The sequence below is a fragment of the Hydra vulgaris genome, chromosome 11, assembly GCF_038396675.1.
Source record: "Hydra vulgaris chromosome 11, alternate assembly HydraT2T_AEP".
NCBI classification, from domain to species: Eukaryota; Metazoa; Cnidaria; class Hydrozoa; order Anthoathecata; family Hydridae; genus Hydra; species Hydra vulgaris.
Genome location: NC_088930.1, coordinates 6,807,842 through 6,825,504, shown reverse-complemented (window position 1 = coordinate 6,825,504; position 17,663 = coordinate 6,807,842). Strand labels below are relative to the sequence as shown.

Here is a 17,663-nt window from a genome sequence, read left to right as displayed (position 1 = left end):
CAACCCTCTTACAACTCTTTAACTCCGAAACACAAACTTCGATGAACAAGGCCGCTGTGCTGAGAAGCAAGCTGAGTGTGGTACTACCAGGGATGCGGTGGGGATCAAATTCAGAACTTCTTGCTTATAAGGCAAGTGCTCTACCACTACACCACTACCACGTTCTATATAAATATACTTAGTTTATTATTGTATATTTAACATCTTATAATTATTTTCGAACAAAAATATAAGTATGAATGTAGCTTAAAATTTTATTTATTTCAAGGTCATGTTAATTTTTCTGATGAGGTTACTGCTGCTTTAAGGATATCAGATGGTGTTGTTGTTTTTATTGACGCTGCTGATGGTGTAATAATTTTATTGCCTTTTTGTTTTTGAATTTTTTTTTCTAAAATTTACTTTGAAACCAAATATTTTCAAGTTCAACATATTTCTTAGGTAATGATGAATGTAGAGCGACTTCTCAAGCATGCAGTTCAAGAAAAATTAGCAATCACCATTTGTATAAACAAGGTATAATCATTTTTGTTTTTTAAAATAAGGAATAATTGATAATATTATACCTTGGTGTTTTTGTATTTCTAAACATGCATTTTTTAGGACTTTAGATTATTTTATTTTTTTGATTAAATATTTTATTAATATTAGATTGACAGGCTTATACTTGAACTTAAGTTGCCCCCTACAGATGCGTATTATAAGTTAAAGCATATAATCGATGAAGTAAACTCACTCTTAAGGTAAACTTTAGTAAACATTTTTATATTTTTTTGCTGTGGATCATAATTTTCTTTTTTCAGTTTTTGTTTTTGTCATGGTAATTTGCTTAAGTAAGTTGGTTATTTTCAATTTTCAAACTTTGCTCATGTTTGTTTTAATTAATGTATCAGGTTTTTTTTACTGAAAAATAAAAAACAAAATTTCCTGGGTTCTTTTAGTACAAAAAAATAATAAAACAATTTAAACTGAATATTTAATTCAGAGAAAGCTAACTATTATATATTTCATTACAAAAGCAAAGAATAATGAAAAAATGGATTGCTGCCCAACTCCAAACCCTCAGTCTATATAGTGGCACTCCTTTGCGACAGCAGGTTATAAGATAGTTGATGTATGTACTGAGGCCCCCGACAGCATGCTATTTCAGTGTGATGTCAGAAATTTTATCCAAACAACCATTTACACTTTTCTTATAATTTTTCATATTTCATACTATTTTCTTTATGTCTTGAACTTTTAAATGAAATTTAATTTTAATTAAGTTTTATTTATAATTTTAGTAGAAATTTACACAATCTTTAAACTAAATTTACAACACATATTTTCAAATGAAATTTACACCATGTGCTTTCAAATGAAATTTACACAGTATGTTTTTTTTTTAACATCTTCACTTCCAAAAAGACTGCAAGCAACCACTATTAAAGTTGGAAATTACTGGAAGAGAAAAGAAGTTTTTAAAGCTTATAAATATTAAGATAATGGTTAAAAGATTAAAAGATTGCAAATCAGGAAAACAAGATGAAGAGAGCAATTCTAAAGACCTGATGTTCAAGGAAAAACTACTACTACACAAATAAGAATTTTCGGAAGACTTAGGAACAGTCACAGAAAAAGTATGAGACTTTATTGAATGACGATGCTAGCTCTTTAGAGCAGCGCTCATTTAGTATTTGTAGAAAAAAGAAAGGGAAGCAACATAATGACAATGGTTGAAGGTTGAGAAAGAGAAAAGCCATCATTCAAAGATCCACTCCAAATATGACAACAGTATTTCATACAAGGACGGATTATAGAGATAAAGAAAAGAATTCTGAGTAAGAAAGTGGCAAGCACAATAAAAGATGTAACTTAAGCGGTTGCTAATTTTGCAATGGGTTTGATATATAGTTTCCAAGAAAGATCGGAAGTAAGAGTTAATCCTAAAAGACAAAGGATAGATGACTCATTGAGTACATTACCGTTCATAAATATATAAAGATCTAAATTGTTGCAATAATGATTAGCTAAAAAAAAGGAAGTTTTATCTGAGTTAAAGTTCAGCAGCCACTAAGAGCCCCATGCTGTAGCAGAAGTGAGATACTTTTTAAGCTCAAATGCCCTCTTTAAGCAATCAGAGAGTGTTGGCTTCTGATCAAGACAGGAATAAATGGCAGTATCATTAGCGAATAATGCCATCTTAGATGTGAGAATTTCTGAAAGATCATTAATGTAAATTAAAAAGAGTATAAGGCCAAGGATAAAATCTTGAGGATCCCCTGAAGTTACAGGAAATGATCAATAATCTTAAAGATGTAACCTGATACACTGTAAGAAGAGTTTATGGAAAAGACCAGCATGCCAAACTTTACCAAAAGCTTTAGAAATGCAGAGAGCGATAGCCTTTGTCTCTCCACACCTATCTAATACACAATAAAACCTATTAGTTATTACCATTAACAAATCATCAGTAGAACAAGAAGATTGGAATCCATATCGATGATCAGAAAGTAAGTTATTAGATTCAAGATAATTGATTAAGTATTTGTTAATTAAAGTCTTATAAACCTTGTTCATCATAGGAAAAAGGTTAATGGGACAGTAGTTAGACAAGTCAGATAGCTGAATTTTTGAAAATAGGGATAACAGATACTGCTTTCCAGCAGACTAGAAAAAACAAGACTCTGATAAGTACTTGTTAATTAGTTTTGAAAGTATAGACAACAGCTACCGAGAACACCTCTGCAAGACTATAACAGTTATGTTGTCTAGACCACAAGCTGTAGAAGAGTCTAAGCAGGAAATCACTTGATATCACTAAGGTCCAGTAGTTGGTTTTGATAGATCAACTAGTCTTTATACTCAAATAACAACAGAGAAATAAAACAGAAGAAGCTAATTCCTCACTTGCTTTTTACCTTTGCAGTTATCTGGATATAGTAATGATTAAAAAAGATTATTTGGTCTAACCCTCATCCGACTACCTTATTTTGCAGACCTAAAAGATTTGCCTATAAAAGAAGAAGCCATAGATATAATTTTTTTTGGTAGTTATTTTAGGTGCTCCCAGAAGTCCTGACAGTCTTATCACAGAGCACCACGGTAGAGCATTTAACACAAAATTCACGCCTCCTTCCGTACCAATGTCACTTGTTGGGCTAGAGCTGGCGTCGAACCTTGGACCTCTGGTTTCTGAGCCAGAACTCTAATTACTGCACCACGGCTGTTCAAATAATTCAAGAAGATGGTTTCCTTATCTCAATTGAAATATTATTTACTACAAATTATAGAAATTTTGGTGTTCTACACAAAATTAAAATCGCAATAATGGATGGGAAAGTTGCCACACCACTACCCACAGCAACAAAGTTGTCACCATGGTGCTCAGTTTGTGGTTGCGATCCAAAAAAAAAAAGATTGTCATAAACACATTGAAATATCTTCCATTAACTAAAATTGGGCTCAACTTAAAATGGGTTTTTAACTCTTCATGTTATGCTTGGATCAGAACTATGGAATACTTTCTCAAAATAAGCTGTAAATTAACAATAAACGAGTGGACTACATGATAACCATCAAAAAAATCATTCAAAAAAAAAAAAAAATTATTCAAGATAGAAAAACATTAATTGAACAGAATTGTATTGATGAAGTTTGGCTTTTAATTGATATACCTAGATCTGGTGTTTCAAGATCTTAAAACAATGGCAATATTGGTCAAAGGCTTTTTTAAAATACAGAGAAGACTGCTGAAGTTCTTCAACTGGATGTCAGTATTATTAAGATTTAGCATTTTATTTTGTGCATATTATCATCAGAATATCTAATTGATTCATCTTAATTTAGAGAATTGTGCATCGAAACTTGGGGCTTGGTGATAAAACTAAGTTTATCTTCTAGCCCCAGTTGTGTAAATATTTGTTTTTATAAATATAAACTGCAAATTATAAATTATTTTCTTATTGGCTAATACATCTCTTAAAAAGAAACAATCTGTGAACATGTATTCATGGTACTATATTCTGCAGGGCCTACTAGATTGAATGCCTTTGCCATTTATCATGCTTAGTAAGGGGCATAAGAGGTGCAATAAGGTCTTTAAGAACTTCTTAGAGTCCTTTTTGGTGAATTGATTTTATATAACAAATATTCTTCTTTTTTTTATATATCATATTATAAAATGCGGTAGTGGTGTAGTGGTAGAGTGTTCGTTTCACGAGCGAGAGGTTCCGAGTTAGATTCCCTCCACATCTCTGGTAGTACAGTGCTCAACTTGTTTCTCTGTGGCCTTGTTATCCAAGGTTTGTGTTTCGGAGTTATAGAGTGAGAGAGGGTTATAACCACAATTAAGTAGCCTCCCTGTCTGTAGTGGTCTTCTCAGCCTTGGGGAGGTATTTTTAAATTCACATTTAAAAAAATAAATAAATATCAAGCATTTGAATTTATAATTATTTTTTTTTACTTTATTTTTTTTTAGTTATAATATTAAATTTTCTTTATTAAACCAAGTGTAAGTTATTCTATAATAGCATATAGCAGAGTCAACAGTTTCAAAAATAAATGTTAGCTATCAACTTATCATCATTAAATTAGTATATACTGCAAAAATTCTTTACAAACCATTATTATATAAAAATAAAAACTTTTACAGTTAAAGTGAATTCTGACTCACTGTTCAAAACAATTTTTTTTTAAAAAGTGCACATTGATATCTCTCATTTTTATCCACCTAAAAAAAGATTTGGTAAAAAAATTTGAAGTGATTTAAAGCATTTTTAGAGGTTACACAAGATCCTTAAACATCAAACAGGTCCCAGGTTAATTTAGAGAAAACTTTTTATATAATAAAAAGTTTTCTCAAAATTATATTATGTTGGGTCTCAAAACAATTAAATTTTATAAAAAAATTTAAAAATATTAAACACCATATATATATAGATTATTGGTTTAAATTTTATGGGTTAAAAACTTTTGCTTTTAACAAAAAAAAATTTTTATTTTCATTTTTATAGTTTTATAGAAAAGAATTTCTTCATTTGGTGTTTTTACAAATTTTTATTAAAAGTAATTTTTTTTTTAAATGTTGTTTCTTTTGAGACCCAACATAATATACTTAATAAAATATATATATATTTTTTGATAATATTAGGGACTATTTAATATATGATAGAAATATTATATATAATATTTCTATCTTTGCGTCTAAATGCTTGTTCGCCAATTTTTCTATCCAAAATATGCCACACATTTTCTATTGGATTCAAGTCCAGACTTTGAGATGGCTATTCCAAAACATTGATTTTATTTATGTCAAAGTATACCTTCGCTTTTTTAGCAGTATGTTTTGTATTGTTATCTTGCTGGAGTATGAAATCGCTTCCTATTCTCAATTTTTAAGTATATGGTTGCAAGTTAGCTTTGAGGATTTCACAATACATTGAAGCATCCATTTTATTATCAATAAATGTTAATTTCCCCACTTCTTTTCAACTCATACTACCTCAAACCATCACATTTCCTCCTCCATGCATTACAATACCTCGCAAACAACTCAATTTATAAGCTTCTCCTTTTTTAAACACACTTTTTGGACTCCATCCGATGAGACAAGATTGTATTTTGACTTATCTGACCACAAAATTTATTTCCAATATGATATCAGCATTTTTAATTACTTTGATGCAAGTTCCAATCGACGTTTTATTTGTTTAGAAAATAAAAATGTTTGTTTTAAACCACTCTACCTCTATATCCTTGTTCTCCTATACGACTTCTGATTGTTTGAGTCACTGTGATGTTATGATCTTCTTGAATTTCTAAAGCTAGTTTAGCTGTCAAAACAAATCTATTTTTCTTCACATTAATGATGACATCAATGATATTTTGATCAATTGCACTAGTGGTCTTGCGTTTTTGTCCTCTACCAGCCACATTAGCAATGGTTCCAATTAAATTATGCTCTTTGACAATTGAGAAAATGAAGGTATGCTTTAACACAAATAACAGCTTTGGAATGGCCATCTCAAAATCCGGACTTAAATCCAATAGAAATTGGTGGTATATTTTGGACAAAAAAATTGAGCATTTAGACGCAAAGACAACTTGAAAGAAGCTATAATGAGGGCATGGGATAATATAACAACAGAAGAGACACAAAATTTGATCAACGCAATGCCAAATCATCTAGGCCACCAAGGCTAAAGGAGGCCCTACTCGATACTAATTTCCATTGAATTTGATCAATATATATATGTACATATATATATATATATATATATATATATATATATATATATATATATATATATATATATATATATATATATATATATATATATATATATATATATATGTATATATATATATATACATTTACATATATATGTATATATATATATATATGTATATATATATGTATATATTTATTTATATATATATATATATATATATATATATATATATATATATATATATATATATATATATATATATATATATTGTGTTTTTGCTTTAGTTAAGTATTTTTTTTATTTTTTATTTTGTTAAGATTTTTTTTTTAGATATGTTTAAGTAAGTTTTTTTAGCGCATTTTTAAGTTTTGAAATCAAGCGCCATGGTCAAGTTGTCAAAACAAAGTTATTTTTGCGTGGTCATATAATTGTGATCGCACATCTTTCTGCAAAACACTGTGTGTGTGTATATATACACATATATATATTTTGTATATATATATATATATATATATTTATATATATATATATTTATATAGTTTTTTTTGTTGTTGTTTATTCATTAATCAAAATTATTACCAAATTGTTTGTATTTTAGTTAAACAGGCTAATAAGAATACAATAAGGTAAACAATTGCAAAGATCCTCTCAACTATATTTTAAGGGATGTTTCCTGAAATTTTTGATTAAATTGATAAATATTGATGGTTGTGGTAAAGAGAAAAGAAAAATCTAGTCAGTGTAAAAATTTAACAAGAAAAATTTTTAAGTATAAAAAACAAACTATTATTAAAAAGCTTCTGTAAAATAGCTTTTTGTAATATCAGATTGGCTTTCAATGATAATAAGTTTTTTTCTTACTAGTTCATTGGATTTTTCTTTGTTATTTTTCACTATCAGTTATTCTTTTATGCAAAGTTTTAATCATTCCTAAAAAACATAAGGTTGACCACATGAACATATGCAGAGCAATACACCTAACAATATTTACTTATCATTTTTGTTTACTATTTATTTCTTGAAAAGCTCTTAAGCTCAAACATTTGTTTTAAAATTTAAAAATCTTTTTCTTTTTTTTTTACCTTGACCTTTTTAATACAAAACATTTAGTTAATACTTGCTAATATCTAATTAAGTCTAAAGCATTCATGTATATTTTTAAATATTTTTTTATTAATCTTTAATTATTTATTAATATGAAATTAAATATTTTTTGTTTATGATCTTAATTAAATGAACACAAATATAAATATATTTTTCTTGAGATGGTATTTTCACATCATTCGGCTGTTGTGTTAGGACCAAAACTGATGTTAAAACAAATGTTACTGTAGGCTTATTTTTAGCTTTACTTGTTACACACATGTTAGAAAAATTATTTCTTCTTGTCATGTCTTCTGGACCCTGTCTATTCAAACTTTGTTAGCAACAAGCTAAATGGTAACAATTAAAAGTTTTCTAAATTATTACAAAATTTTTTTTGTCTCTAATTATTCAAAATCAAAAGTTGAATACAAAGTTAATAAAAATTATTTTTAATAATTTTATTGCTCCTAAATAAAGGAATAAGTAAGACGTAAGATTGTCAATCAATAAATGTATATTTTTTTTATATTTTCATGATACATAGAATGTGTCTAGAAAATAAGCTAAAACATCATTGAACCTTTATATATAAAGTTATAATTGTTATAATAAAAATTATTTTAGAGGAATCTAAATGGCAAACTAATTGCCAACTTTTCTGCATTATTGTCATCACAAATTTTGAAATGTTTTGTGAAAAGGATTGGAAATATTTGTTTATGTTTAAAGTAATCATTTTCTTTAGTTAAACTCCTTTATCTATTTTTAAATTTTTTTAATATCTTTGAATGTCTTCTTATTTCTGATACTGAAAACTTATTTAGATCTTCATTTATATTACTTGGAATGTAGATTCCAAGTAATATAAATGAAGATATAGCCTGCAGGTTAAACAATTATAAATTTCAATTTTTAAAGAATTAAAAACACTTATTGCAAAACAATACATTTTGGGTATTGTTTGCAATAAATTATTGTTTGACTAAAATATGAACATAGGTTATAATCATGATTTTAGACTATTAGGGCTATTACAGAAATCAAAAAAGGATTTACTTTAAAAAAAAAAAAGGAAAAAAACTTTTTTAAGTAATATAATGGTTATTAGCTTAATTAATAATTTTATGACTGTTTAACTTTGCGCTGACGAGCTCATTGTCTAATCTGATTGTGGTAAACATGTTACATTGTCTATCAAAAAAATAGGTTAAAAACTAAAAAATTTAACTCAATGACGCAGATGAAAGTGTAAAGATAAAATGTATGTTTGTAATTATTATTATTAATTATAATTTTTTTAATTTTTATTATTATTTAATACTTTTTATTTAGATAATTAATGTACATTAACACAAACAAATAAGTATATATTTATAGCAAACATAAAAATATGCAAAGTACAAAGTATATGTATGCTTTTAAATGTTATTCACCTTCCCAAGGCTAAGGGGGAAAATAAATTTTTTTTATTGTTTTTTAAATCTAGCTGATGCTATTTCTTTTTTATACTTTACTTTTAAAACAATTATAATAAAAACATATTGATAATTTTGTAAAAAAAAATAAATAGGTAAAGTATCAAAAGTGTGAGTCAATAGAAACAACATGAAGCGCAAGCAATTTTGTGAGGTAATTTTGACAGCAACACTGTTGGACACCATCTTACTCAAACACATCATGTAGATATTGATAGCATTGGCAGTTTGAACATACCAAATATTTTTTTTTTACAGCATTACTAATACAGTCAAAAAAGCTAATTATAACCACAATTTAAAAGCTTTTTTAAATTGTGGTTATAATTAGCTCTCAGCCCTCTTTTAGCTTTTAACCCCAGAGTTCTTTTTAAAGAACAAATGATCTTACATAATTGTGTCTTAAATAGAGTGTTTTTATTTGTTTTCTCAAGCATATTTTTACTGACAAAAGAATTCTTGTTTTTGTTTCAGTGTGTATACTGAAGGAGAAGATAATATCATTATGTCACCACTACTTGGAAATGTCTGCTTTGCAAGTGCTCATTACCGTTTTTGTTTTACACTTGCATCTTTTTCAAAGTTATACTGTGATACTTTTGGTAACGTTTTTGCCATTTATTAGTTATTCTTGTAAATATTTGTTTTTCATTTTAAAAAATTGTTAATTGTTTTAGAAATTTAAACTCATTAGTTACTTTTCAAAAAAGCTATTAAAAGTAACTCTTGATTAAAAAAAATTGTTTTTTTATTGGCAAAGTTGTTTGACTGAATTGTAATTTTATTTGGTCTATAGTTGTCAGACGCTTTCGATATTTTTTTTATTTATATATGGTACTATATACAAAAAGTTTTTTCTTAAATAAATATGTATATATATTTATAATATGTTAATGTAATATATATATAATAGAAACAATTTAAAATTAGTTAATTTGAAAAGTTTATTGCAAATACATACATACATACATACATGCATACATACATGCATGCATGCATGCATGCATACATACATACATACATACATTCCTACATACATACAATACATACATACATACATACATACATACATACATACATACATACATACATACATACATACATACAGTACATACATACATAAATACATTACCTACATAAATACATTACCTACATTACACACATTGCTCTGCTAAAGTTTCCAGTCACTCTTTTAGTTGTAAAAAAATATATAAAAAAAACAAGTTATCTAATTAAAATTAACCAAATATCATTACAAATAATTACAAATTACTCAGCGTCTTTAAACCTATGATAAAAATAAACAAGTTTATGCAATATAACACAAGCAAAAGTTTTGTTTTTTTTTCATTGAAAAATCCACCTTTTGCTTTCCTTACTGCAAAAACAAGTTTTACATACATTTGATTAAATTATCCAAATTAATTTTAGAAATATTATTCCACACTTGTTGCAAAATTGACCTTAAATGAGTTTTTGATGTTAGACACTCTTTTCTTACCTCACGATCCAGTTGTTCCCAACTCCATTGGGTTGAGATCAGGGGATTGTGGGGGCCATGCCATAATTTTGAGTTCTTCGTGAGCTTCTTTTTTAGTTGTTGCAAATAGTTTGCGCAGTATTGAGATGTGTGTTTTGGGTAGTTATCCTGTTGCATGGTGAACCCGTGACTAATTAGACGCTTTCCGCAAGGCACAGCATGTCTATATAATATCTTATGATTTCCATTATCGTAAATTCCATTTATTTTCACGAGATTACCAACCTGATTAATAGCAAAACAGCCCCACACCATTACTGAACCTCCACCGTGTTTGACTCTAAGCTTTATACACTGTGGATGAAATTTTTCAGTAGCTGTTTGTCGCACATAGATCCATTGCTTTGTTCCAAAAACAATAAATTTGAATTCGTCCATCTGCAATACATTTTGCCAGTTTATTTTGTCTAATTTGAATGTGCTAGAGCCCATTGAAGCCTCTTTTTCATGTTTATTGTTTTTAGAAGAGGTTTTCAAAAAGCTACTCTGCCATTTAAGCCAACAGTTTTCAAGCAACGTCTTACAGTTCTTTCTGAAATAGTTTTATTATGAGCAGCATTCAAGTTAGATATTGTTTCTTGGGCTGTTAATTGTCTATTTTGTTTACATGAGAGTATAATTGACTTGTCTCCAGCCTTTAATGTTTTGCAAGGATGTCTAGTTCTTTTCCTATCTTTATTTGTACCAGTAAATTTAAACTGACAAATAATATCATTCACTGCTCATTGTGGTATTTTCAACAATTTTTGGATATATCTAGTAGAATGACCATCATTTACCAGAGCAACAATTGAAAAACGTGTTTCTAGTGATAAATTACATTTCTTTGACTTTTTATATTATTTTCTAAAATTTTAGTCTAAAAATAATCAAAATGCACTTTTATAAACTAGAAATTAAAAAAATATCAAATTTAATTCAGCTATATAAAATATTTACTAAATTAATGTATAAATCCAATATATTATATTAACTTCAACAAAAATATACTTTGATGATAAAAGAACAGTTGAATTTTATTTACAAATTTTTTACTAAGTATGTTAGAGCATATTTATAATTCAAAAATAAAGAAGACAGATTTTGCATTTCAATATTAAAAACACATTAGCACATCTTAATTGAATTATTTTATGGCTTCTAAAGAATTTTAAAATTTAGCATCAATTATTACAAGTTTATTTAACACATTAGCACATTTTAATTAAATTATTTTATGAATTATAGAGAATTTTAAAATTTAATATCAGTTAATATAGGTAAAAAATTATCAAAACTTTAAGTGACCAGAAACTTTTGCTGGGCATACATTGCATACATATAATATTATAAATATGCATAAATATATTATATTTATACATATATAAATTTGTTATATATATTTCTGTACAAAATTTAAACAATTATAATTTGCTATATATTTTTTATTTTTGAATTTAAAGGTGGCGGTGTAAACTATATTGAATTTGCAAAGCGGCTTTGGGGAGATGTTTACTTCAATGAAAAAACAAGAAAGTTTACAAAAAAAGCACCTTTAACAACTGCTCCGCGATCATTTGTGGAATTTATATTGGAACCAATGTACAAGCTTTTTGCTCAAGTAGTTGGGGATGTTGATTCAACTTTGCCACAAGTTCTTGACGAATTAGGTAGGGTATAATCTTGAGAAATTAGTTAGGGTTTTATAAATTTTTTTATTTCAATATTAATCAAAATATTGTTTACTTTATAACTTATTTAGATAGTTTATAGTTAAAAGTCTGTATTATATTATAATAATTTTTATTGAAATAATTTTCAGGTATTTATCTAACAAAGTCTGAGTTAAACATGAACATTCATCCTCTTTTAAGATTAGTTTGTAAAAAGTTTTTTGGAGAGTTTACAGGTTAGCATATTTTTTTTAACTAAAATGCATGTAGGCCTAACTTATAATTCAAATTAATTTATGAGTTAATAATGATAATTGGTTATATTAATTAAAGAAAAACTGTTTAGGATTTGTTGACATGTGCGTTAAACACATACCTTCACCGCTTGTATCTGCTTTTAACAAGGTAAGCATTTTTATAAAAAAATTGATTATTCAAATTTTTTTTTTTTTTACCTAATTTACTTTATTTATACCTGATGTGAATTATTATATAACATGTTAAGAAGTTAAAAGAGATGTAATGGTATGCTAGATTTAGAAAGTAATGGTGGCATTAGGCTACATAATAATAAATTTTATAATTTTTTAAAGTTTAGTTAGTTTAATAAATTTATTGTTAAATTAATGTAAATGGTTCAAGTTGTATTACAAGTGGAATTTAAAACAAATCATAAGAATAACGTATATTCCAGTTTATTTTTATTGTAAAAAACAAATAAAGGCATTAATTAAATTCTGTTAAAACAATAACTAAGAAAAATTTCCATTAACTTACCATGTTAATATATGTTTCGTATACTGAGTTACAATTAAAAAATATAGTTCTAAACATCTAACTTAAATAGTTGTCTCGTTATTTTATTTAATATTATATTTATACAGAATGCATGTTTGAATAAGCAATATAAAATAAACAAGTAATTAGCAAACAACATTTAAAAAGTTATAAGTATTTTTTTTTATGTTATGAAGAAAATTTATTAATAAGCATTCTATTGTTGAGATGTATATATGTATGTATTATATGTATGTATGTATGTTTGTTTGTATGTTTTCTTGTATGTGTGCATGTATGTATGTATGTATGTATGCATGTGTCTATTATGTATGTATGTATGTATGTATCTATTATGTATGTATGTATCTAGTATGTATGTATGTATCTATTATGTATGTATGTATCTATTATGTATGTATGTTTGTGTGTGTGTGTGTATGTATGTATGTATGTATATATGTATAAAAATTAAAGTTTTTGATATTGGAGTCTCAACCCTTTGTTGCATTCCTTTTAACTAAAAAACAAACGGCAAAATTTTAAGATATTTTTATATCTAGACATTGCCTAATGAATATGATATCAGATTTAAGGGTCAACAAAAATAAAAATTAATGTATTTTATTTTTTTTATACAAAGTTTAAATTATTTTATTCAAATTTAGTGTTATTTATAATTTTAATCAATGTTATTCAGATTATTCACTTGTTTTCACTTGTTGATTGTTCACTTGTTTTCATTAATGCATTTACAATTGTGAGTCTTTTGCATAACTGGAATTTTGACGTCAGTGTTCTTTCATGGTTTTTAAAATATATTGCAATAGAGTCTTATTGCAATCTTTTGCAAGAATTTGTGTAATCTGAAACAAGTTTTACCCCTCCTTTGGCTGTGTCATTCACAACTTTTATAGAATTAATAATTTTATGTGCTTGCTAGTATTCGGGTTACTGTACTCCGTGTGTCTGAGCAATGTTCTTTTATAAATGTCTTATATATTCCAAGCACTTCAAATAGATATTTTGATCTCTTTTTTACAAAGTCATCTGAGCTGATGCTTGTACTTTTACCCATTATTCCTTTACCTTCCAACTTTTTACCTGTAGTTTTTTGGCTAGCTTTTCAAGTGCAATCAATATTTTTTCTTTAGTTTGTTTATAAATTTTTTTCAATATCTTCATATCTTTCACCAACAAGGTTGCAAGCAACCACTATAAGAGTTGGAAGTCATTGGAAGAGAAGAGATAAAGTTTATAAAGTAAGATAACAATTAACAGACGACTTTAAAGATTGCAAATTATATGAATTATATGAACACAAGCCGTAGAAGATTCTAAGCAGGAAATCACTTTAGATACAGAAGCTGGAGTGATACGAATGTCAAGTAATAGATCAATCTGTTTGTCGGCTACATCAGTTATGATGTGATTAGTAGAATCAAGAGACGAGATTGATGAAAAGTTCTTAACAAACAATTCAGCTTTGTTTTTAGGTGAGGTAACAAAATCTGAACCATGCAAAAAAGATGAAATAACAGATTTGCCCTTATTATAGACACTGTTAAAGATTCTCCTGAAGTCTCTGGAGCCTAATTTTTTAGATAAAATACAAGAATTTGTGACCTGAGAATAGTTGGCTTTGGGGTTAGACAAAACCTTTTTACAATTGTTTCTAACAATAGTAAAAACGCATCTGTTATCTGGAGAATTGTTTTGATGATTTATATGGAAGTAATGGTTATGATTGGAAATTACAGCAGCACAATGAGAAGAAAACCATAAAGAAGAGTGAGACTTGACTTGAAATTGTCGATAGGGAATAAAAGATTCCAGGCCAGTCTGAATCCAAGAAGTTACTTAAGAAGCACATTTGTCTGCAGGAAGACAAAAGATTTCGAGGGCTATCATTAGATAGATCAAACCAAGGTAACAGAGAAACCTAAGGATGAATATGGAGAAACTAAACATTGACTAAGATCAGAAACTAATCAAGTAGTGAAGGTAAATGTTTCGGCACTTACTCAGCAAATTTTCCATAGTTCTATGTAGTTATTACAGATTTTATGTAGAATGTATTTATAATGTTAACCGCAAAAAATCTTTGTTAGACCTATTGCAAACAAATGCATTTGTTTGCAATACAAATTCATGTGCAAACAATTTCATGTGTTTCTGAAACAGTTAAAACTAAATTTTTTTAAATATTTTCAAAATCAGTACATATACAGACGAAGTTTCATAGTTCCATTAGTTTGTCTTGAACACTTAATAAGTGTTGATTGAATTTTGAGTAAGATTTTGACTTGTTTTTCTATATATGGAAGTTTTGTTCTATATGGAAATTTTTAATTAATATTTGTTATTTAATTATTACAATTACACGTGGAAGAAAAATCACAAATTGTTGTTTTCAAAAATATGGGTTCGTCCAATTGGCAAATTGCAAAGAAAATCAAAAGGTTTCATCATGCAGTGAATAATTTTATAAACTTAGGTGAAAACTACAACAAAAATCACCCTAAGGATGGAAATAAAAAAATAACCAGAAGGCAACATTCTTTCATTTTGCATTTGGCATCATCTGGTGTACAATCAGCAAGTCAAATAAGGACTAAACTAGAATTACCTGTGAACACAACACATGTCCAAAAAGTAATGTTTTAATAGTAACGTGTCTGCTGTGACTATACAGATAGTTAATATAATTTAAATAGGTTAAATTCTGTTGAATAAATTATTGTGCTTAGGGTTAGAATAAATTTTACAAATAAAATATTCCCTATTACCCTTCCTTGTGGAACTCTAAATAAAACCGCTTACAATCTCTTCACTCAAAAACTCATTTTACCTTGTTAATAAGCATTTTTTAAAGATAGAGATCTTTAAAAAATGCTTCAAACCGCTTTAGTAGCTACCAGTGATGCCATACCCTTTTAATTTTTTAATCAGTCAGCAATGAGGTGCTGAATTAAAAGCCTAGACAAAGTCCGAATAAATAGTATCAAATGTAAATACAAATATAAATAGTATCAATAGCTAAGGCTGTTGAGTTAGTCAACAAGATAGGTCTATAGCTTCTATTCTAAGTCAACGAGATAGCCTATAGCTACTATTGTAATGACTTGGAAAAAATTAGAAATTGAGGCCATCTTCACAGATTTTAAGAAGACATGATTGTATGTTATGTATGTGTATATTATGTGTGTATACACCTTTATATGCAAATTGTGTAAATCCAAATTATTTACTTTATAGGGCAGACAAAAAACTACATAGTTTTGATGCATGATGTAAAAACATGTTTTTGACACATTAACCATGAAATTGTTATATGTTTAATAGTTTTATTGTCTCTTTTTGGAATTATTCATTTTGTCATGATAGGTTGTGTAAAATGAATGCTATATTATTATTTGTGTATAATATTATTGCAGAAATTGAATACAACTAGTAGGAGTTACCAAATTTGTTAAGGAATATGGTTTACTGAAGGTAACAATTATAATAGGAGAAAAGAAATTGTTTTTAAACTTTTTTACTTGAATAAAAAAAAATAATGAATTTTTAGTGATATATGGGATAATCATTTAAACAAAATTGAACAAAAAAGCTGCCACTTTATAGTTATAGATAGACAAAATTGATGAAGAGTTATTAAAATAGATTTATTTCATCTGTGACATTTTCTGTATCATTAAAATGACCAAAAAACATCCTGGTAACAAATCCTGATGTTACTTCCAAATAAATATTCTCAAGTAGCAACTAGAACATTTATTCTAAAAACTAGAACATTTATTTACTTATGTAAAAACATTAAATTAAATAAAAACATTGAAGTAATAATACTTTATTAGCGGCTATTTAAAATGCTACCAATAAATTGCAGTAAAATCAAAAAATAAATTGCTGTAAGGTCAAAAAATAAATTACAGCAAGGTCAAAATATTTATTTAAATATGTTAACATAAAAATGCAGGAAAATAAAAAATACTTGAAAAATTGTTGTAATAAATTTTTTTTATATGTACTGCCTGCCCAACTTTTTCATATTTTCTAGAGCATGAAATTCTTATATATTCTTAATATTCTTAATCACTTGTTTATACAATTTTGAAGTTTTAGCTTTTAGCTTTTAGTTTTCCAGAGATCTACAAATTACAATTTTGAATTTTTTGTGTTTTTTAGATAAAGTACTTATATACTGGACCTTTTGATTCAGAGATTGCTGAAAGTATGATAGACTGTGATTCAGAAGGTCCTCTAATGATTCATACTACAAAGTTGTTTCCTTCTGAAGATGGAACACAGTTTTATGCATTTGGTAGAATTTTTAGTGGAACCCTTCATGCTGGGCAAAATGTCCGAGTTCTTGGCGAAGGATACACTTTAGAAGATGAGGAGGATTCACGTATTAGTGTAGTGGGGCGTCTTTGGATTAGTGAAGCCAGATACAAAGTTGAAGTGAGTCGAGTTCCTGCTGGTAACTGGGTTTTAATTGAAGGTGTAGATGAACCAATAGTAAAAACTTCAACAATCACTCAGGTTAATGGTGTTGAAGAGGTAACTAGTTAAGATTTTAAATTTGTTTTGCAAGTTTTAAATTTAATTTAACTCAGACTTTGCTATAAAAGTTTTTTTTTAGGTGTATATTTTTCGCCCACTAAAGTTCAACACAAACTCTGTTATTAAAATTGCTGTTGAACCTGTAAATCCTTCAGAGCTCCCTAAAATGTTGGATGGTCTAAGAAAAGTAAATAAAAGTTATCCTCTTGTAACAACCAAAGTAGAGGATTCTGGTGAACATATTTTGTTGGGCACAGGTGAATTGTATCTAGATTGTGTTTTGCATGATCTACGAAAGATGTATTCTGAAATAGGTAATGAACATTCAAGTTATTTCCACCAAATATACTAT

The 17,663-nt window shown here is 27.4% G+C and overlaps 1 protein-coding gene across 3 annotated transcripts in view; it reads left to right on the top strand.

The window, feature by feature from the left end:
• Positions 1–17,663, top strand: part of LOC100209856 (116 kDa U5 small nuclear ribonucleoprotein component) — a 46,292-nt gene that overhangs the window by 16,450 nt on the left and 12,179 nt on the right. For all 3 annotated transcript variants that reach the window (XM_065809938.1, XM_065809940.1, XM_065809939.1), the window contains exons 7-15: positions 269–351; positions 442–516; positions 652–743; positions 9,248–9,375; positions 11,756–11,962; positions 12,115–12,201; positions 12,312–12,370; positions 16,934–17,308; positions 17,391–17,625. In XM_065809938.1, the coding sequence (XP_065666010.1) occupies positions 269–351; positions 442–516; positions 652–743; positions 9,248–9,375; positions 11,756–11,962; positions 12,115–12,201; positions 12,312–12,370; positions 16,934–17,308; positions 17,391–17,625 (1,341 nt within the window). The remainder of the gene's footprint in view (positions 1–268; positions 352–441; positions 517–651; positions 744–9,247; positions 9,376–11,755; positions 11,963–12,114; positions 12,202–12,311; positions 12,371–16,933; positions 17,309–17,390; positions 17,626–17,663) is intronic.